This window comes from Leiobunum rupestre, chromosome 6 (genome assembly GCF_980474605.1).
Source record: "Leiobunum rupestre chromosome 6, qqLeiRupe1.1.hap1, whole genome shotgun sequence".
In the NCBI taxonomy this organism is placed as follows: Eukaryota; Metazoa; Arthropoda; class Arachnida; order Opiliones; family Sclerosomatidae; genus Leiobunum; species Leiobunum rupestre.
In genome coordinates, this window is record NC_143389.1 from 16,437,244 (window position 1) to 16,458,917 (window position 21,674).

The 21,674-nt window shown below is 32.4% G+C and overlaps 1 protein-coding gene across 2 annotated transcripts in view; it reads left to right on the forward strand.

Moving 5' to 3' along the window:
- The window catches only part of Hgsnat (Heparan-alpha-glucosaminide N-acetyltransferase), a 55,054-nt gene that overhangs the window by 1,231 nt on the left and 32,149 nt on the right, over positions 1 to 21,674 (forward strand). For both annotated transcript variants that reach the window (XM_090180076.1, XM_090180075.1), the window contains exons 2-7: positions 2,696 to 2,825; positions 3,969 to 4,093; positions 7,767 to 7,888; positions 14,164 to 14,233; positions 14,571 to 14,616; positions 15,770 to 15,879. In XM_090180076.1, the coding sequence (XP_090036202.1) occupies positions 2,712 to 2,825; positions 3,969 to 4,093; positions 7,767 to 7,888; positions 14,164 to 14,233; positions 14,571 to 14,616; positions 15,770 to 15,879 (587 nt within the window). In that variant the 5' untranslated portion in view covers positions 2,696 to 2,711. The remainder of the gene's footprint in view (positions 1 to 2,695; positions 2,826 to 3,968; positions 4,094 to 7,766; positions 7,889 to 14,163; positions 14,234 to 14,570; positions 14,617 to 15,769; positions 15,880 to 21,674) is intronic.

Consider the following 21,674-nt stretch of genomic DNA (forward strand, 5'->3'; position numbering starts at 1 on the left):
TTTATTGACAAATTTTTTACAATACAAACTGAAAATATTTTGTAACCAACTCTTTTTGTAAATTAAATGTTTATTTCCATTTCAATAATGAACTCTTAATATTAAGTCTTATGAAAAAGTGAAAAAAATGGTAAATTTTAAAAATTCCGGTACAATAGAAATAATATTTCTCCAAAACGAAATTGAAGGGAGGCTTTTCTATCTCTCAGTCGATGCATAGCTTTAAATATGATTCAATTTCCAGTTTACACCTTTTATAAATAGAACGATAAGGTCTACCCCCTAAGGAGCTACTGTAAAAGAGTTTAATGCAAATGTGGAAAAATCGCAAATTTCAAAAAAATCGTTTAGATAGAAATAATTGTTTCTCCAGAACCAAATTTAAGGTAAATTGTTCTATCTATAAGGAGGTGTTAAGTTTTAAGTTTAATTAAATTTCAAGGTGGACCTCCTGGTAAATATAACGTTGAGTGCAACCCCCCCTCGAGCGTCTACATCGAAACCGTAGCCGATACAGCAAAATAGATTTCAAATTTGGAATCAGCGGACGTTTTTAGCCAGGATTGCTATTTTTCATATGTAAATAGTTATTTCCAGTTGTGATATTAAAACTAAATTAAAATAAGTCCGCAAAATTAAGCCCAAAAGCGGTAAATTTCAAAAAATCATAACTTATAAAATTTTTGAAATTACGCCGCCAAACTCCGGTAATCTTTATATTTTCGGTAGATAAACCACGAAATAAAGGTTGGTAGAAATCCGCCACTATCCAGCAACAACGTTGGTCGATTTCGTATGGAATGACTCAAATCTCACTTTTCAAAATTCATAATGTAAAAATTAAAATATCACTTTCACCAAAAGTGACATAATTACCAAAAGTGTGTCAATCGTACCTATTTCTTAATGTTACGAGCGAAATACAAGTTGGGAGGGGAGAAGGGGAAGTATGCCTTGGGGAGGGAAGGAAGTTAAAACCAAATAACGCCTTGTAGTGAGGAACGGAGGAACTAAGTAGCACTGATCAAAGCTAGTGTAACCTTTCATCGTTCTGTGGAGATGCTATCGCCATCTATCTACGATATAATACCATAGACTAAAAAAAGATCCAGAAAGATGACAATAAATGGTCTTTTATGTGGTCGGTCTCGAGTCGAGCATTCACTAAACCTTAAGCATACGAAAGTATAGGGATTGTCACACTTTTGGTAATTATGTCACTTTTGCTTTCACAAAGGAACTATTTTGAAATGCAACATTTCATGTTTCTCAGTGAGGAACTATATGGTATTTAAAACTATTTTTCAAATAGGGCCCCCTTTAAAATATCACTAAGTTTTTTTCACTAAAAGTGGCAAATAAAATTTAAAGTAAAAATTATTTAACTTGACTAGGTTTTCCTTTAAATATTCTTCATCCCTTTTAACCTCAATTAAAAGATAGCCTCTATTTCCACAAATTCCTTAAAGAAATCAGATTCTTCATTTGTCATCTCAAAATTCTGATTATCGTGGAGTCCTAAAAGGCTTAGTTTCAAAAGGTCCTCGAGGAAAGAATAGTCTTCTGAATTGGACGGTTTAATTTGCCTCCCTTCTGAACTGTCCGGTAAAATTTGTCTTTCTTCAGATGAATTGGACGGACCAATTTCATACATTGAGAGTTCAACTGTAATATAATATAAGTAGCATTTAGATTTATCATTTCCAAAAAGATATTTATTTTGAAATTTATACCTTTTAGAGACGTCATATTCTGTATATCAAATTCCTTCTATTTATATTTTACTGGTACACCACCAAGACTAACTATTCAATTAGACTTAAATCTTTGCAACACTGTCATTTAGAACTATATAATATACTACCCAAACATTTACCAAATTTCTATTTAATACTACGTTTAACTGGTATAATTAAACGTATTGAAACCCTATTTTAAGCCTTGTCAGCCATGCTGCCGATTTATTGTATCACCGAAGTATAGTTTGAAAGAGTGAGGATAGGTGGCGTTACTGTAGTTTTCTTTAGCGTATACACAACTATTGCTAAATTAAAACCTAAAATCACACAGTCTATTTTAATCCAGGGCAAATGCGTTTAAAGCAATGCTGTGAGCAAAGTGTTGAAGTGTAAAAAATTCTTATGGTTTAAGCCATTGTTATGGGGAACACATTTCGAATGTTCTTGAAGACAGGGTTGAATACACATTTTGAGTTATTAGCTCCATATCGTATTATATGGTCCCCTCCTCAATTCTGACAAAAGAATATGGCCCAAAAATGTCCAATTGATTTTTTTTCGGTACACTGCTAGAAAGCAGGTATTTACTAAATGTTGACTTTGAGTAGTTATATTTTGTAATATATAAGCAATATGTCTATGACATTTTTATGGTACTAGCTGAAATATTTGTAACAAAACTGAATATGGAACCCACCCTGGTTTGGCGTTTAAATTGTAAAAAGTTGCAGGGTAAAGATCTTAAAAATTAAATATTAAAAAGTGCACACCTGTTGCTATGATGTTGCATACTTTTCTTTTAAATTCTTTTAATATGTTTTATAAAATAGTGTGTGCTTTTAAGAACAATAGTCACAATAGTCTTCCTTATACATTGAAAGTGAATATATGTATAATTTCCTGCTATTACTATCACAATTTTACCAGTTCTCTTTACTCAGTCGGTTCTTTTTCAGGAGTTTTGTTGTAGCAATGGAGGGGAATGAAGGATGTAAATATTCCAAAGTGGACCAAGCGTGTTTGATGATTACATCTTTAATTAATGAAAAGCTTTCGTTCTTTTGGCAGTCAGATGAATGTGAAAATGTAAGAATAAATATTACTTTTTTAATAAAAATTTCTTTTCCTCAAATAAATTGTTTCAACTTTAACTATTTTAAATCCCTTTTTTATTATGTAAATGACTGAACCTGTCCAAGTCCTCCAACCTATAAGCCAAAGCTCCACATACCACGAGGGGATTTCGGAGCCCCCAGTTCCAAAAGCTATAGTACATAATATTAGCAGTATAGACACATGGATGGTCCTCTTTAAAAATTTTAAGTTATCTCATATATATTTCTGAACATTTGAGTGTCGCTCTGACTGTCTGTCTCGCTATAGACATCCACACCTTTGCCTTAAAGCAAGTGTTGGCTAGACGTGTACTAACTCTTTATTCAACAGATGTCGCTATATAATCAATTTAATTCGGTGGGGGACCATCAGGCTACCAAACTAGTATATTATATAAATATTGAAAAGTACATGGTTTTTGATATAATGAAGTACTTTTAAAGTGAAACACTTGGATTGTCACATTATAATTTATAAAAATCTGGAAGTAAGGTGCCTGGGTTGACGAGAGCCTTAGTCCACATAAGGCCTTTATATAATCATATTTATGGTGGTTGAAACTAGTTTATTGTAATATCAATTCCAAACATAAAGAAAATTATATATATTCGGAAATGAATTTAATAACATAAATAGCCGGTTGGATTGCCAATTATTTAATCTGATTCAGTCTCTGTGATGAATAATTTCTGCATGTTTTTAGTAAAAACATTTACAGTCCATCATTTACCAGTGAACTGATTATTGTCCAGTTTGGAAATTTTCACTATTTCCCATTCTATTTACTACCTGGGATTTTAACATGGCCATTGTAGGCTTAAGTGCCAACCTTGAAAACATTTTCAGGCAAGGGAGCTTAGTAATTTAAAATTATAAAAAGCTTTTCTGAAATATATTACAGGGAGCACAGAAATGGAAATTATTAAGATAAATCACCAAATTTCTCTAGATATCTTCTATGGGGTCCGAATAAAAAAACATTGTTGGCCCACTTACTTGGTTTACTTGAACATAAAATCCAGTGACACCACTGTCTACCTTTGGATAGTAATTTATTTGCAAACCGTTTAACACTGTTTATTCTCAACTTAAGCATTTTAATTATATATGTAGTGTGATGTTCTTCAACAAAATAAAAAACCAATAAAAGAATATGGTAATGCTAGCTTTAACTTGGACACACGATTTGGCTCTCAACTTCAAATTCAGGGCTTGGACTCAGAAAATCGAACTTGTCGGTGAGTTTCTTTCTCACAGGTATTTTAAGGTATTATATTAATTTCTTAAGGTGTGCAAGTCAACATTCCTAAAATTTAACAACAAGGACTCAACGAGTACCCCAATACTTGTATTTGAAAGACAATAAACTATTAAAGAACATTGCACTTTTTCTATGGGAAATGGCGCCTCCCCAACCCCATACAAAAAAAAGCGATGGGCCATCTATAACGCGACTAGAGGACAGTACCAAGCCTTACGCATAAAGTATTTAATTTTAAATTATCAACAACAACCAAAAACGTGAAAAGGCCCAAAAAAGTGCAAGCTTTTCAATTAAATTAAAACCTGAAATAAGCGTTTGTGGCCCAAAAATACAAAACACCTAGAAAATGAACAAACACTTTTAATTGATTTTATAAACTACCGGAATATCACGTGGAAATTATTAGGACACCGAAACTGTGGTGTCGGCGAACACACGATGGAAATAAATACAACAAAACACGTGAAAATGCACAACAATGTTAAATTTTTTAAATTAAATTAAAAAATTAAATAATAAAAATACCCTCGGCATCTTCGTGACAAGGTCTATCAGGCGCAACCAAAATGAATATAAAATTCAATTAGGCCGCTGTAGTTCAATTCACCCGAAATAAAAATACCCTCGGCATCTTCGTGACAAGGTCTATCAGGCACAACCAAAATGAATATAAAATTCAATGAGGCCGCTGTAGTTCAATTCACCCGAAATGTGGAAAATTTCCTGCATATTAGTTAAATTAGGTAAATTGGGGACCATGAAACACATTAAAATTTTGAAATTGGATAAATGGTTGAAATTTGGGTTCATGCAAGGAAAATTAAACAAATTCAAATAAATAACGAATATTCCTGGCATTTTGGATAAAATTAAGGAAAGTTGTTTAAGATCCATCAAGGTTTTGGAAAATTGGGTATACTCATACAGTTTTCCCTTACCAAAAAATAAGTTGGTTTTTAGTTGGTATTTAGTTGGTATTCACATTTAAGTTGGTTTTAAGTGGTCAGCATATTTCAGTAAACTAGTTAAGTTGGTGGGAAAATGCCTTTTTCATTAAGTTGGTAGTTAGTTGGTTTTTAGTGGTCAGAAAATTACATATTTTTAAGATGGTTTTAAGTTGGCTTTAAGTGGTCTTTATTAAGTAACATTTTAAGTAAGTTTTAAGTTGGCTTTAAGTGGTCTTTATTAAGTAACATTTTAAGTAAGTTTTTAGTTGGTTTTAAGTTGGTGTTAAGTTGTTTTTAAGTAGGTTTTTAGTTGGTATTTATTGGTATTTATCTCAAATACACCCTTACCAAAAATAAGTTGGTTTTTAGTTGGTATTTAGTTGGTTTTCACATTTAAGTTGGTTTTAAGTTGGTATTTAGTTGGTTTTCACATTTAAGTTGGTTTTAAGTTGGTATTTAGTTGGTTTTCACATTTAAGTTGGTTTTAAGTAGGTTCAAGTTGCCAGCATATTTTAATAAACTATTTAAAGAGGTAATAAGTTGTTTTTAAGTTGTTTTTAAGTTGGCTGGAAAATACTCATTTTTCAAGTTGGTTTTAAGTTGGTTTTTTAGTGGTCAGATAATTACTTATAATTTTTAAGTAGGTTATAAGTTGGCTTTAAGTGGTCTTTATTAAGAGGTCTTTTTAAGTAAGTTTTAAGTTGGTTTTAAGTGGTCTTTATTAAGAAAGCTTTTAGTTGGTTTTAAGTTGGTGTAAAGTTGTTTTTAAGTAGGTTTTTAGTTGGTATTTAGTTGGCATTTGTTCCAAATACCAACTTAAAACCAACTTAAAAAGTTACAAGACCACTTATTTTTTGGTAAGGGTAAACTTAAAACGAACTTAAATAGTTCTTAGACCACTTATTTTTTGGTAAGGGATTCCAATTGGCCTTTTCAGTTTACATAGAGCCACGTAGTGACAAATGGGAGAAGCTCATTAACTGCTGGATTTTCGTCTGTTAAGCAGACGATTTGTCAATAAAGCGTCTGCTTAGCAGACGAAAATCCAGCAGTTTATGAGCTTCTTGCACTTGCCACTACGTGGCTCTATGTAAACTGAAAAGGCTAATTATAGTAACAAGGATATAACAATATTGATAACGTATGCCTACATATTTGTGGTTCGAATATTGTCGTTTAACTTGATCGAATCTCTTAATCGATGCTATCACAATATATTTTAACTGATAATTGCAAGGCAACATATTCTACTGTTTAGAGGGCAAAGAAATTCTATTTCAAATAGAAGTTTGTTAAAAAATACTTCATATTGCATTTTGTTAGGTTGGATGTTTTGTGGGTTTAAAGGGCAAATGAATATTTGACAATTAGTTGCAATGGATTGTGTGCAAAGGCTGATTAATAAATAAATAATATGTCCACTGTAATTGTAAAATACCTAACAGCAGTAATTAACTTATCATTTACAAATGCCACGTTTCCAGAAAGTTTGAAGATTGCCAAAAGTAACTCCGGTCTATAAAAATGGTGATATAGAAGATCTTGAAGCAGTTGGAGCAATGTATACTAACCAATCAGGCTTTCGTGGTGGTTTCTCCATTGCCTTTTTCAAATTAAAAGAGCAAATTATACAACACCTGTCTAAAGGATCATATGTAATGATAATATTTGTAGATCTCTGAAAGACAAGTGGTACTGTTCAACATGACATATTGATAAAATCCCTTAAGAGAAATCGAATTTCTGGCAATGTCTTAGTATGGTTTCAATCATATCTCAGAGACATAACTCGAATGGTCACTAGTAATGACTGTACATTAGAACCTCGAAACATTAAACATGGCGTACCCCCAGTGTATTGTATTAGGTCCACTTTTTTTAAAATCTACACATCTGACCTGCATAACTATATAATGTATGGGACAGCAAATGAATATGGAGATGAAAATGGAATAGTAATAGCTTCACCAAACATAGTTGAATTAATTGATATTGCCAAGACCAACTTTATGATTTTCGCACCAAATTGAACTATGAGAATAGAAGCTGCAAGTATACAATTAATCGGTGATAATACAATAGGTAGAATTTCATCTTTCAAATACTTAAGAATCTGGATTTATGATAATCTTACTAAAAAGATACAATCAAGAATTTGGCTACTTACGTGTAGACCGCTACAAAATTATGTGACTCCTGATATCATAATATATGGCCTTAATTAAACCATATATTTGAATACAGGAGTCTCGTCTTCGGTAAAGCTATAGTAAACGACTCTTATTAAGTGAAATAATGTATTAAATACATTTGTAAAACTAATTGCAGAAAAACCCAAAATATTCATCCTTAACAAAACAAAAAGCCTGTTTAAAGAGTTTACAGTACAACTACCTATATAAATTACTGGTATTCATGTATAAAGTTAAACAGAAAAATGTCCCACAATACATGGTAAATATGGTTCCCTATCGTGATTTAGGGATAAAAGTGTAATTTATTTTATTATTATTCCGATCTCCAATAATATTGTTTATTATGTTGTTTCAACATTCCAATGAACATGTCCCACAAGCATGTGTTGCGTGCCTTAAATTTATTAATTAATAGTAGCTCTATCTTCAGCGTATAATAAAATTCTTCCTCAGTCATAGTAATATATTGTCAATAACACATTGTAATTCATAATTTCTGTTATAGGTTATCGTATCATTTTGTTGATACTGGAAACTATGTTTTAGCAGTCAGAGAAAATTCAACAGATAGCATTGTTTGCGAGATGTCTGGCATTGATGTGTCTTCAAGATTTCATACATACTTACGTATGTTTAATAGAAATATTTTGTTACCAATGGTTTTTTAAACTTCTTGTTTCATAATAGCACTTTTTTTTGGCTCAGTGTTAGTTGACAAGCTAAGCCATTTTAGCGATACAGCTCGGTACGAAAAAAATTGGGGTTAGAAAGAAAGGGGATAGTCGATCATAATATAAGATTGTAAATAAAATTATACAGAATGGTTATTTAAATTGAGCAATACTTGTAGCACCATTGTTTGAGTCAGGAAATGAGTTCCAAGAGACTGCAGTGCGATAATATGGCAATTTTCTTGGAATTACCACATTAACATAGTACTGAAAGAAGTTCTTGTTAGGAATGGTCAGGGTCTTGTATAGGTTGACTATGTCAAAATGGTTGACTAAAGAGGGCCATTTAAGGGAAGCAAGTCTGGCAAGATATAGATCCTGCACACTATTTAACTGAACCTTATCCTCTTCGAAATGGGGTTTCTAAACCATGCTAGCCTATTCTAGGGGAGGCCAAACATAACAGTTATACAGGGTGTCCACTAAAAAATGAACCAGGGCGAATACCTCAAAATCTGTTTTAGGTACGATTTTGAAATTTTCAAGTCGTATACTAGATGTCTGCTTCTTTAGAAGTTAAATCAAATGGAACGTCTCAGTGTCTTTGTGAAATTTGCAAAAATCCCACAAACCAACACCATTGTCAGATTTTTTGAAGTTTCATTTCATAGACAGAAAACCTTATTATATTTGTCCAGCTTGTGACCAATATACTTTTTTGTATAGTTTTCATAAGTTATTATGTCTACAGATATAAAATTCCAGTCAGCTGCTCACGTGTTATGTACTAATTTTTCGGGTGTCCCTGCTGCTCACATAACCCATCTATACAGGGTGTCACTAAAAAATGAACCAGGGCGAATATCTCAATCTGTTTTAGGCACGATTTTGAAATTTTCAAGTCGTATACAAGATGTAGGGGGAAACCTACCGCGAAAATGTCGATGACCTTGAACCATGTCTTCAAGGTCATCCAAAAGCAAACTCGAGAATCATAAGTGGTAGAAAGTTGGTTTCAATTAGAAGAGTGTTCCACGTGACTTTTTAAGTAAAAATAGCTTAAACCTGATCAGATTTGACCAATAAGAAGCCGAGAAATGCTAGATGAAAAACAAGAAGGTCGTTAAGTTGATAACGTGTCGAAAGCGAGGTTCGGGAGCTGATAACTGTAAGTGTTAGAAAGTTGGTTCCAATTTGAAAAGTGTTCCACGTCACATTGTAGGTCTAATTCGCGTGTGCTGCAGCGCGGATTGGCGTTGAAATAAGCTAAGATATCGACGTCAAGGTTGTTTTCACAATAATCTCCTTGAATTAATCTATTAACATCGCCTGTTAATCGAAATCGATTGACTACTCTGCAAAAACGTATTGTGCGTAAGTGTTAAACGAGGATGACCCTGCCAAAAAATTGCCGCTGCTAGGCGCGCATTTCTCCCATTTTCATAAAATAACCAAACCATTTCGCCCTTTTTTCGAATAGTATACATAACTTTATTATTTCTAAAGAAAAAATTAACTTTGTGGTTACAAAAATAAACTTCGAATGAATATTAAGCTTAGCGTAAGGGTCATTCCATACGATTTCGAGCACTCATGTCACCATGGGTCAATTTATTTTTTTAAATTTTAAACACAGATAGATCTGTCTAATAAACGGTGATATCCAAAGTTTTAGCTTAAAATATTGAGAAGTTTTAGAATAAACACAGTTTAACCGAAACCCCACATTTTTTGGTATATCGTACCTCGATTTCAGTACCCCTTCGCTTTAAGTTTACTAACTTTTTATAAATATATTTTATTTTAACAAAATAACACAATCTTACAAATTTTGGCAAGGCCAATTCAATGGTGGAGTTTATATAGTCCTAACTAGAATTGATACCAGGTTATTGGATGTCAAAATGTACATTTTTATTTTTGGGGGGGGGGTCTCATTCGAGGGGTTAAAGGGTCATGTTGGAGATTGAAAACATGAAATATAAATACACTATTAGATAGCTCTATAAAAGAGCTTTAAAATAAGCTCTTAAAAAAAGGGGTATTTTCCTTGTTTTTATTTGATAAATCAATAACCATTTTCTTGAAATTCAACGCTTGAAATTTTTTATTTTTTATATCATACAAAAAATGGTTTAAATCTCTTAGAAATTATTACTATGTATTTAACGATGTGTGATAAATAATGCTCGAATATTTTCTAAATCATAATCTTTAAGAATAAAGGATCTAGCCCTGGAAGAAGTCGCTGTAGGCGTTGATATTAGTCGCAAAATCAAGTTAAGAGGTACATGGCATTTATCGTCCCGCTTAGGCCATGACAGTCTGTTAAGTTATGTATATATTTTTCAACCCTTAATTTTGAGTAGTAAATTGATAAAATATTTAATTGAAAATAATTGCGTGTTAAATAGAGGCATTTAACTTTGTAGTATCACCTGTAATGTTTGTTGTAACTGAAAACTAAACCTAATCTATAAATAACTAGAAAAAACCTTATACCCTTCAGTATTGATGTTTTCTAATCCACCATTTTGGTTAGCTTGGAAAATACATTAAGAAACACATGGTACAATAAATGCTTCCGAATTTTATTTTTACCTTTTGTAATACCAAGCACCAGTTTAAAATGATTAACAATAAAGTCAACGTTAAAATAATTAATAAAAGCAGATATAAAAAGGTGAGTTTTACGAAGTGAGAAACATGAGCCGTTGAGTATTATTTTAACACAAATTTTGTTTTGTGATTGTATACCTAGTTACAAGTAATAATGTTTTAGGGTTAGTAATTGAAAATATTTTAAAGAACCACTCCTGACTATACATATAAATTATTATTTTTTCTTTAAATTGTGATTTCCGCCTAAGATTCAGTGAAAAATGAACTGGTCACAGCCGAGGCTGCCCCCTAAGAAGGTTAAATTGAACCTAGCTATCACACATTATAGATGATATAAAATGAATCTTTTGCTAGTGTTGATACTTATGGGAGCTTGGTATTACAAAAGGTAAAAATAAAATTCGGAAGCATTTATTGTATTTATTTAGGGTATAAGGTTTTTTCTAGTTATTTATAGATTGGGTTTAGTTTTCAGTTACAACCAGTGGCGTCGCTAGGGTGTTTTAGGCGGCGCTTGAGCCACCTGTAAAATTTCTGAAGCGCCACCTAAAATTTCCGAAAAGCGCTTCCTAAAATTCAGAATTTTTGTAATTAACTTGGCTAAAAGTTTCTTCGATCTTAAAAATGGGAATTAACAATTTCATTTTTCCTAGCCGGCCTCAATATTTTAACTTTACAAACTTTTTGGGAGAGCCCCTCTCCCTATATCACTCAATGGCGCTTTAGCCTAAGGCACGGTACAGGGCTGAATAGTACTTATGGCTTAAGCGCCACCAGTTTGGAATATCTGGTGACGCCACTGGTTACAACAAACATTACAGGCGATACTAAAAAGTTCAATGCCTCTATTTAACACGCAATTATTTTCAATTAAATATTTTATCAATTTACTACTCACAATTAAGGGTTGAAAATTATATACATAAGTTAACAGTGTGTCATGGCCTAAGCGGGATGACAAATGCCATGTACCTCTTAACTTGATTTTGCGACTAATATCAACGCCTACAGCGACTTCTTCCAGGGCTAGATCCTTTATTCTTAAAGATTATGATCGAATCAAAGCTAATTAGACTTACAATGTGACGTGGAACACTTTTCTAATTGGAACCAACTTTCTAACACTTACGGTTCTCGCGTTAGTTTTTGAATGACCTTGAAGACATGGTTCAAGGTCATTGAAATTGTTAAACTAAAGACCCTCAATCCCGATGAGGATGTGTAGCAAATTGCAGTACTTTAACACATCTATCTTTAGAGTTATCAGCTCCCAAACCTCGCTTTCGACACGTTATCAACTTAACGACCTTCTTGTTTTTCATCTAGCATTTCTCGGCTTCTTATTGGTCAAATCTGATCAGCTTTAAGCTATTTTTACTTAAAAAGTCACGTGGAACACTCTTCTAATTGAAACCAACTTTCTACCACTTATGGTTCTCGAGTTTGCTTTTGGATGACCTTGAAGACATGGTTCAAGGTCATCGACATTTTCGCGGTAGGTTTCCCCCTACATCTTGTATACGACTTGAAAATTTCAAAATCGTGCCTAAAACAGATTTTGAGATATTCGCCCTGGTTCATTTTTTAGTGACACCCTGTATAGATGGGTTATGTGAGCAGCAGGGACACCCGAAAAATTAGTACATAACACGTGAGCAGCTGACTGGAATTTTATATCTGTAGACATAATAACTTATGAAAACTATACAAAAAAGTATATTGGTCACAAGCTGGACAAATATAATAAGGTTTTCACAAAGACACTGAGACGTTCCATTTGATTTAACTTCTAAAGAAGCAGACAAGCTTTGGCGTACGATAATTAAAGCACCCACTTAAGTTTTAGAACAGTTAATTTAGGATATTTTTTATTGCTTTTTTAAAATAGCTGCTTTTGTCTGTTTAATTGCCATTTTAATGTACATTAAAATGGCAAAGGGGTCATTCCACGTGTAATCATCTAGTGATGCCACCAAGGGTCAACCGATTTTAATGAAATTTTACACAGGTGTTAACGGTCCTATTTTAACAACTTTCCCTTATTTTGAGCCAATTATATTGAGTAGTTGTGCTTTTACAGTACTGTGAAAAAACCTCTGATTTTTGGGATTTGTCTTGACCCTTTTTGGTAGAGTTTAGGAAAAATATGTTTCTGAAAGTTTGGCTTTAGCTAAGATTTTGCAATTTCGTGGGCTATTTGAAATATATCTTGCGCATAAAATGGCGGGTTTCCCACGAGTCTACGATACGTACCCGTCTCGCAATTAGCCCCGAAACACGAAGTTTAATATTTTGGGGGGTTTAACTCTGAGACCCCTAGGGAAAAAGGTCCAACTTCGATTTTTTTTTAAATTAGTATTTTCTTAAATAAAACAACCAGGGCTTTTAGAAAATACTTATTTTGATATGTATATATTTTTCCTAAGGTACGATCTCGAGATATTTATAAATTTTAGGAGGGGTGTCATTCATTGACTCATAGTAAATCAAATACAAAACCAATTTCTTAATACCAAGTATTTTTGGAAAGCTTACGTTTAGGGCTTTTAGAAAATAAGTAATTTTTTGAGGAAGGTATATTTTGCGAAATTGCCGCAATTTCAGAAATTCAGTTGGGGAGGGGGTGTAATATGTTGAACCCTAGAGAAAAAGGTGCAATTCAAAATTTTTAAATATTAACATGTTTGGATATCTTACGTCGAGGGCTTTCAGAAAATGAACATTTCCATATTTATATTTCAATTTAAACGAAATTTTTGTTAAAAGAAATCTGTTAGATCTTTTAAAAATATTTATGATTTTATTATTACGAAAAACAAATAAATTTCTGATAAAAAAGATTAATTATAGCTTCGAGTAAAGGTAATTAATTTTCTTTACATCGTTTGAGTGAATTTTAAAATATTTCTGTCTTTTGCCATCTATTGACAAAGGCTCTGCTACTTTTCATAAAATGCAGCTTAAAGGCACATAGCACTGATCTATCTTTCTTGGCCAATTCAATCTAGTGTTTTGGTCTTTCTTCATGAAGTTGATTTGACAATCCATTTGTTCTGGACATTTTTCGCTTATTACGCCGATGTACCAGTCTTTGTCATAGACTGCAGCAACATATTGTCGAGGTATTCTAGAGCGAGTGTTTCTTCCGCAATTTTTGTTACTTTTACTGTGGTTCTGAAATTATCAGCAGAAATAAGATACATTTTAAGTTCGTTTTTTGAAATGGGAACAAATCGGTGCATGGTGGCTACGCGTCCCGACAATTGTACTGGCATTTGACATTCTGACGTTTTGATCTACTTAAATTACGACCGTTTTGTTCCCTTTTCAAAAAGCGAACAAAATTAAAATTGGTTGACCCTTGGTGGCATCCACTAGATGATTACATGTGGAATGACCCAAAACATACAAAGCAGCTATAGGCTTACACAAAACAAAAATGGGAATTATGCTGCTTTCATGTTTGTTATAATATATATATGCCTAATGAATTAAATTCATTTTTAATTTGGTCTGGTACAAAATACAACTAATATTTTGATTATATATTTTTTAGTCTTGTACAGAAAATATTTATAAATTATTTAATTGTTTTACTTCTTTTCTTAGCTATTATTTATGCAGCTATTGGATATCTAGCTATTGCTCTTGGGTGGATTTTGTTCAGAACCTTTCAAAGGTAACATATTAATCTTAAAAAAAAACAATGGATTTTACAAAAGTTATTTTTAATCTATTAGGTTTTCTTTTTAAAATTAAAGAAAAATTTAACTGTGAAAATTTATTTTACATTGCATCTTTTATATCGTGAAATTGAAATATTGATAAATTTAAAGGGAGTTTAAAATAAAAATCAAAAATTAATTTGAGGTTTGATGCTAAAAATCCTGAAGAGTAGTCACTCAGGATTCTAACACAAATTCGAATTTGAATGATTGAAATTTATTTCATCAGTGTATCTTTTTGTGTTCTATCAATTTCGCGTATTACATTCTCACAAATGTTTTTTTTTACAGATATGGATATTTTTCAATTTTCTATACGCATAGGCGTGAAACTGAGGTTAGATTTGGCTTTTAAATTTTATTTTCATATAAATTATGGTTAGGGAGCATATCTTCAAAATTAAATATTAATTAATGAATTTTTTAAATGCAGTTTGAGATACAGATATGGTGTATTTTAATAAAAACACTTAGTAACGTACATTGGGCAATAGCAACTCTAGCCTCTGGATGGACTTATCAAATATGTTTGATAATTCGATGTCACAAGTCTTATTATCATTTTTTCCAACTATGCTCCCTAACTATTAAAATATTTATAGAAGTCAATGAACCAAAGGTTTTAGATAAATTGAAATTTTTAAGCAGCATTTCCCTACCCTTCACCCAACTTGCTAGTGGGACAGTTCCAATTCACATGCTTCTCTGCATGCACCAGCCAGCATTTGACTTTTGGGTCTTGTTGCACAAACAAGGAGAGTACCCGAGGTGTTTATTGCCGATTTAGTTCAAAGTCGTCCGTAATGTGGACCTATATGAGATATGAAATTTCCCAAAAGGAGACGTTGCACTACCCATTCGATTTGCCATGGCAACCGAAAATGTTTTTGACCACTTATAACCAAAATAATATTTTTCCCTTATTTTACCCAAAATTTGTTACAAATTTACCCTAAAAATTGCTCAATTCACCCAAACTTGATGAAATTTACCTAAATGTGGTCCAAATTACACATTTCATGATTTTCAAAAATCCCATGCTTTTTTAAATGGAGATTTCATTGTTTTAAGTGATCAAAAACATTTTTTGTTGCTATAGCAAATCGAATGGGTAGTGCAACGTCTCCTTTTGGGAAATTTCATATCTCATATAGGTCTACATTACGCCCGACTTTGAACAAAATCGGCAATAAACACCTCGGATACTCTCCTTGTAAGTACTGCAGCGTTTTAAAATCCCCTCTCTACTCTAGTGTGTCGAGATAAAATTTTCATAATTTAACTAGGTGTTGGAGTGTATGCCAATAATTAAATTATAGGGAAAATGCTCCCTACATACTAGGTGCTACCCAAACTGACCCTAAACCAAAAGGTCGGATCTGGTCTGGTTTAACCAACCATGTGGAAAGCCTTCAGCTATCCTATAACTTTGGATCATTACCTTCTGGTATTTATCTGAAATGGTAGTATAATTTATATTTTTAAGTAAGTCTGCCTTAGCACTTGATGATCATCAACAACCTGATGGAGGAATTGCATCATTAAATGCAGAGCCTCAGCCAATAAGGAAAAGGTTGAAATCATTGGACACTTTTAGAGGGTTTGTAAATAACTTATCTGATCATAGAAAAACTACTGCCCTATTTTGATTTTATCTTCAATGGTAATGTCTTGGGTAATGGTTATTCATTATAATTAAATGAAAATTATCCTTCATAATAATAATACTATCCAAACAAGAATGTATTTATTTATACCAAAAGTAGCATAAGACCCAAAAGTGTGTCAGAACAGTATAGTAGTTAATGAGAGTTTGTCGCAAAGTAAAAAAGGGAAACTAAGGGGTGTCGGAAAATACGTCATCAAAATCGAGGTACTCCAGCGCCGCTGAGTGAGGCGTTTTAGAACGTATGTCTATGGGCGAGTAAATCGAAGAGAGAAAATTGCGCCAGACTATAGACTATACATAATGTTGCTAGTACTATCAAAAGTAAATATTGTCTAATATAGTCTAATACTGCCTTCAGATTTTACCTTCCACCATGCTTGACATCCTTTTTAAAGAGCTATCGATCACGTGTTTTTTTCGACCAATAGAAAAGTACTATTCCACTATTCCGCTAAAAGTAGTGCATTCCGGAGAATTTTGGGATACATCGTTTCGGTCCTCTCTTTCGACGTTTAAAGATTTTATTTAAGTGATTTTTTTTATTATTATTTGTTTTTATTGATGTCTTATTATTTACAAAGATTTTCTATTTATATCGTACATCGTCCCAGTCCCACATAAGCAATATTGCTTGTGCGTGGGTGGGATTCTCTTACATAATACAAATATCATGCAAAGGAATAAATTAATTAAACAGTATCTCTGAAGACTCATATATAAATTACGATTCTAACATTTTACATAAATTTTCCATGCCAACATCAATTAACCATTGTACAATTTTAATTTTAAATACATTTAATGAGTACTCATTAACTAAACAACAATATAAAACTATGTAACGTTACATAGTTTTATATTGTTGTTTAGTTTATTATATATTTTTGGGCCTAAATATGTGACGTCTTTGACTAATGCCTTTATGAGTTCTTAATTGATTAACATTTCTCATTTCAACGTTTCTAGTATTATATGTATTTTGACATAATATCGGGTCTTTTATTTTATATGTAAATAATAAAATTTTATATATTTTTACGCAACTTTCCAAGTAGTGGGCTTTGAGACAGATACGTACAATTTTATTCTGCATAATTTCAAGGGGCTCAATGATTGAATTATACGTTCCTCCCAGCCTAACATACCATAACCTATTATTGATTGAATCAGTGCAAAATAAACAACTCTTAACCAATGGACAGTTAGGAAATTACGCATTGAGTAAAATTTGTATAGACACCCTCTAAGCTTGTTAATTATCATATTAATATGATCTTTCCATTTCAAAGAACTATCTAGAATAATACCCAGATATTTAATTTTAAATACTCTTTCTCCCTAGCAGCACAAAATCACTGGCCCAACGGTTTTGGTGAACAGTTGGCCCTTACAGTTGGCAAACCAGTGTTTTTCGCGTCTAAATGTCCAACCTGGCCAAATGCAGGTAAAGCGGTCGGTAAGTGTTTATGGCCTACTGTACGTTGGCCAACTCCAAAACCAACATTGATTTCAGTCGGCAAAGAGTTGGACATGCGTTGGGGAGGTTTCTATAATTGTACGTAAAACAGATGGCCAACTTATGGATATCAGTCGGCAATCCAATGGAATTTGGGGTAGATTTTTCTTATATAATGCCCCTTTTCAATATGCTTGAAATTAATTATAATTTAGACAGAGTTAAAAAAAGTTCCCTTTTTATTTATAAAACATTACAAAGTTTATCAGTGGCGTACGTTTCATTTTAACAACAATAATACTTTAGTGGAGATAATGTTAATTATGGGCATTTTATTTAGAAATAAGGTTAATCAGTAATATTTAATTTAATTTTTTTAACAACCTTATTCACTGGTGTCACTGGTCTTTAAGCAACCTTAATTAGTAGCGTTTTTTTAAAGTAACTAAATTAATCCTAGCGTTAATCTGTGGCTTTTTTTTATTTAAAAGAACGTTAATTAGTCAGAAGTTATTCTTAACGACATTAATTTCTAGCGTTTAAATTAAAAAAACGTAACATAGTGGGGTTTTTTTTTATAAAACATTTTACTCTGTAAGATAATGAAATAATTTGATGACCGATTTAAAAAAAAATTAGGGATATGCATTCGATCGACGGCCTCGTTTTTCTCTTCCTCCATGTCGATCAGGAGCGTACTTCACCCAGCTTTGAGTTATTTGTACTATTTGGCTTTCTTTGCTATCTACAATATTTCTTTGTACTGCTCCTAGAACCGTATAAATTTTTGTAACTATATATTATTCATAATGGTATAAAATTCATTGTGACCAAACCGTTTAAGTATCGCTAACAAACTGTTCAGTTTAACTGAACCAATATTAAGCTCTAAAGACCATGTCCTAAGAGAATCAGATAAATCGGTTACTATCAGTTGTAAAATATGCATCGAATTGATCTAATGATTCTAATCAATCCCAAAGCATAATTACTATTGCTTTCAATGTCCCTCTGCACTAATTCCCTATTAAGATTACATTCAGTTGCATTATCCCTTTTAGTTGGTAGTACAACTTTTATGGTCTTGTTATTTGAATTTTCTGCATCAGTCTCTTGCTTACCCGATACACGAATTAAAACATCATTAATGTAGTTTGGTCAACTTCTCTGTTCTTGTCTCTTACTTAAGCCGTTTACAATGTTTACAATGTCTTTGTCGTATGAAGATCCAATTTGGTTAGATTGGTTATTACAAGCCCTATCCATTATTAAAATATCTAGCTAGGACAACCTTTGACAGTAAATTACTAACATATTTTAAATCAGAAATCAATAAGGATATAAACAAAGAGTTAACTTCCAAAACACCTTAAATCGCATGCAGTTTAATTAAAGAAATAAGAAAACATTACTTTGTGTTCAAAGGAAAATTTCTTTCATATGAATCTAATCAACAACCAAGGCCTAAAATAAATGAAAAATTAACATCTAACAATTTCATGAAAAATGTAAAATTATAACAATATTTGATTATTACCTTAAATTTTGCCGTTCCTTTATTTAATTGATGGTTATTAAGATCATTATTTTCAAGAAATTAAACTCTAAACAACGGTATATGCTAAGCCTAACTTTTCTAAACAAAGAGATGAAGCACGAGTGCGGGCCGTGCGGCTTTCTTGCTTCCGAAGACCGAAGTTCGGTAGAACAACTGTGACTCTCCCCCAACTGTGCGACTCTATGCCAACTCAAAAACGGACTGCTTGTGCTACTAGGGCTAATGTTAAACAATCATTCGAGCAATTTGTACAATTTGTAGTTCTATCCACTAGGATTTTATGGTTAAGATTATTTTCAGCTCTAACTGAAAAACAGATATATTTAGTTTTATTAATGTTTAATGTTAAGAGGTTAATATTTAATAATTTATAGATCAGAGTCATGCTATTTTGTGCTTTATCGAAAGCTTCAAACCAAGAATTTCCTTCAAATAAAATGGTTGTGTCATCAGCGAAAGATATTAATACGCCTGGGAGGTTCGTATTACATAAGTCATTCATATATATAAAAAATAATATTGGACCAATCACAGTACCTTGAGGAATACCATAAATTAATGTTGTCGGGTCACTTAAAGTATCTAGAATTTTTACTGAGTAGGTTTTAAACCATTGTAGAGCGATACCTCTCACACCAGCTTTTTCCAATTTTTTTAAAAGAATAGAATGGGACACTGTATCGAAAGCTTTTTTCAAATCTAAAAAGATGCCGATTATTTTTTTTATTTTGGTCTAATGAGCTATATAATTTTTTGTTACTTCTAAAATAGCATCGTTTGTGCCTAATTTATTTCTAAAGCCATACTGATTTTTTGAAAAAAAGTTTGTCTTTTCAAGAAAATTAACTAATTGTTTTTTTATTATTTTTTCAAAGATTTTTGAGATATTACTTAGTAATGCTATGGGTCTATAATTTTCACAATTACTTCTAACACCTGCTTTAAATATTGGTACAATGATCGATTTTTTTAGAATATCAGGGAAAACCCCTTGTGTCAAGGATAAATTGATTATATGGGCAAGAGGTACAGCTATGCATTTTCTTAAAGTTTTCAGTGTTTTAATATTAATTTTGTCATGTCCCTTAGACGTTAGATTTTTTAAGCTAGAAATGCATTCTTCAATGTCTTTCGGAATAACTGGTTTGAAAAAAAGGCTCAACTCTTGGTCCCGAATATTCGCAATATAATTGTCTAAATCACCATTAACATTTCCTTCAAGAATATTTTTAGCCAAATTAGGACCAACAGATGCAAAATATTCATTAAACACATTAGCGACATTTTTTCAACTATCTTTCACAAATATATCTTCAACCCCGTTGTTTATTTTATCGATGTTTTCATATTTTTTATTCCTGTTCGTTACTTTGTTTATTGTATTCCAAATCAATTTGGGATCTTGGCTGTTTAATTTGTAACCGATATGGATTCAGTAGACCTGGGATTGAGCTTAAATATTAACTACGTACTAAGTAATGACTAAAAGACAAAAAAGACTAGAAAAAAAGGTGTTTACTGTTCATCGTTTAACATCGATACATTACAGCGTTCTAAGGCTTAAGCCTACTTAAATAATATAAGATTAAGAAATTAAGTACTAGTTTAAAGTAATATTTGTTGCTTTAATAATTAATAATTACGAGAAACCATAAGGGCAAAAGTTCACTCACCAATGCATTGAAAGCCATGGCGACTGACCGGCGAAACAGACCCTCTGTACGTCGAGATAACGACGGCAAAACAATACTGGTCGAACTAATCGCTAACCAAGGACTAACAAGAGGGTTGTTCAGTGGAAGAACAACTACATTGGCTGGACTGGACTCTTGCAGTGGAGACTCTTCTCTCCACAGCCCTCCTGTTTCTCTCTCCCTTCTGTATAGTTCTGACCTTCTCCTTCTGCCGCCGAGGTATTTATATCTCCGGACTGACGATAACGCCCTCTGTCCGGTGCGTGGAGAAACGCATATAAAAAATAGTGACTTTTGCCCTATGCCCCGCACTAGGAACATAACGACGTAAGTTAAACAACATTGAGTTAATTGATAACCGCGGTCTTCACAGTTATACAAAAAGATAATATAAGTAGGAAATAGGATGTGGCAGGTTGTCAAGTGGGTAACGCTATTACCACACTTACCTTAGGCCTAATACTGTTGTAAACTAAGGAAGCGCCAAAATCCGTCTGTTACAAATTTTATTTTATTTTCAAAATAATTATATTTTACGGTTCTAATTAGGCTTGCCAATTTGTTACGATATGTTTGATAATAATTTCTGAGGTAGGAATTAAATGGTTCACGTCTAACTTGTTTCGAAATACAGTCACGTTTGCGAATTGAGATCAACAATGCATTAGTAATCCATGGTTTAAGTTTTTGATTTTTATGGCAAAGTCTAATATTTTTTTTAGTTATCGCAGCGTTTATGTTCTTTTGTAGAATTTCAACGAACAATTTAGTTGCTGTGTTGCAGTCAATTCCACTAGTTATACTGGACCAGTCTTCGTTTTTAGTATTAGATAGTAAGAGGTCATAATTCAAGAAAGGAATTTGATCATATGTTTTCTTCATACTATTTGCATTATTAACAGTTCTTAGGTTAGGAATGTTATTAGTGGTCTGTTATATTTATTTTATGGGTTAGCGATGAAATATTTGTAGCGCTACCATTTTTTAAAAATATATGATCAATGCAGGTTTTTGTTGT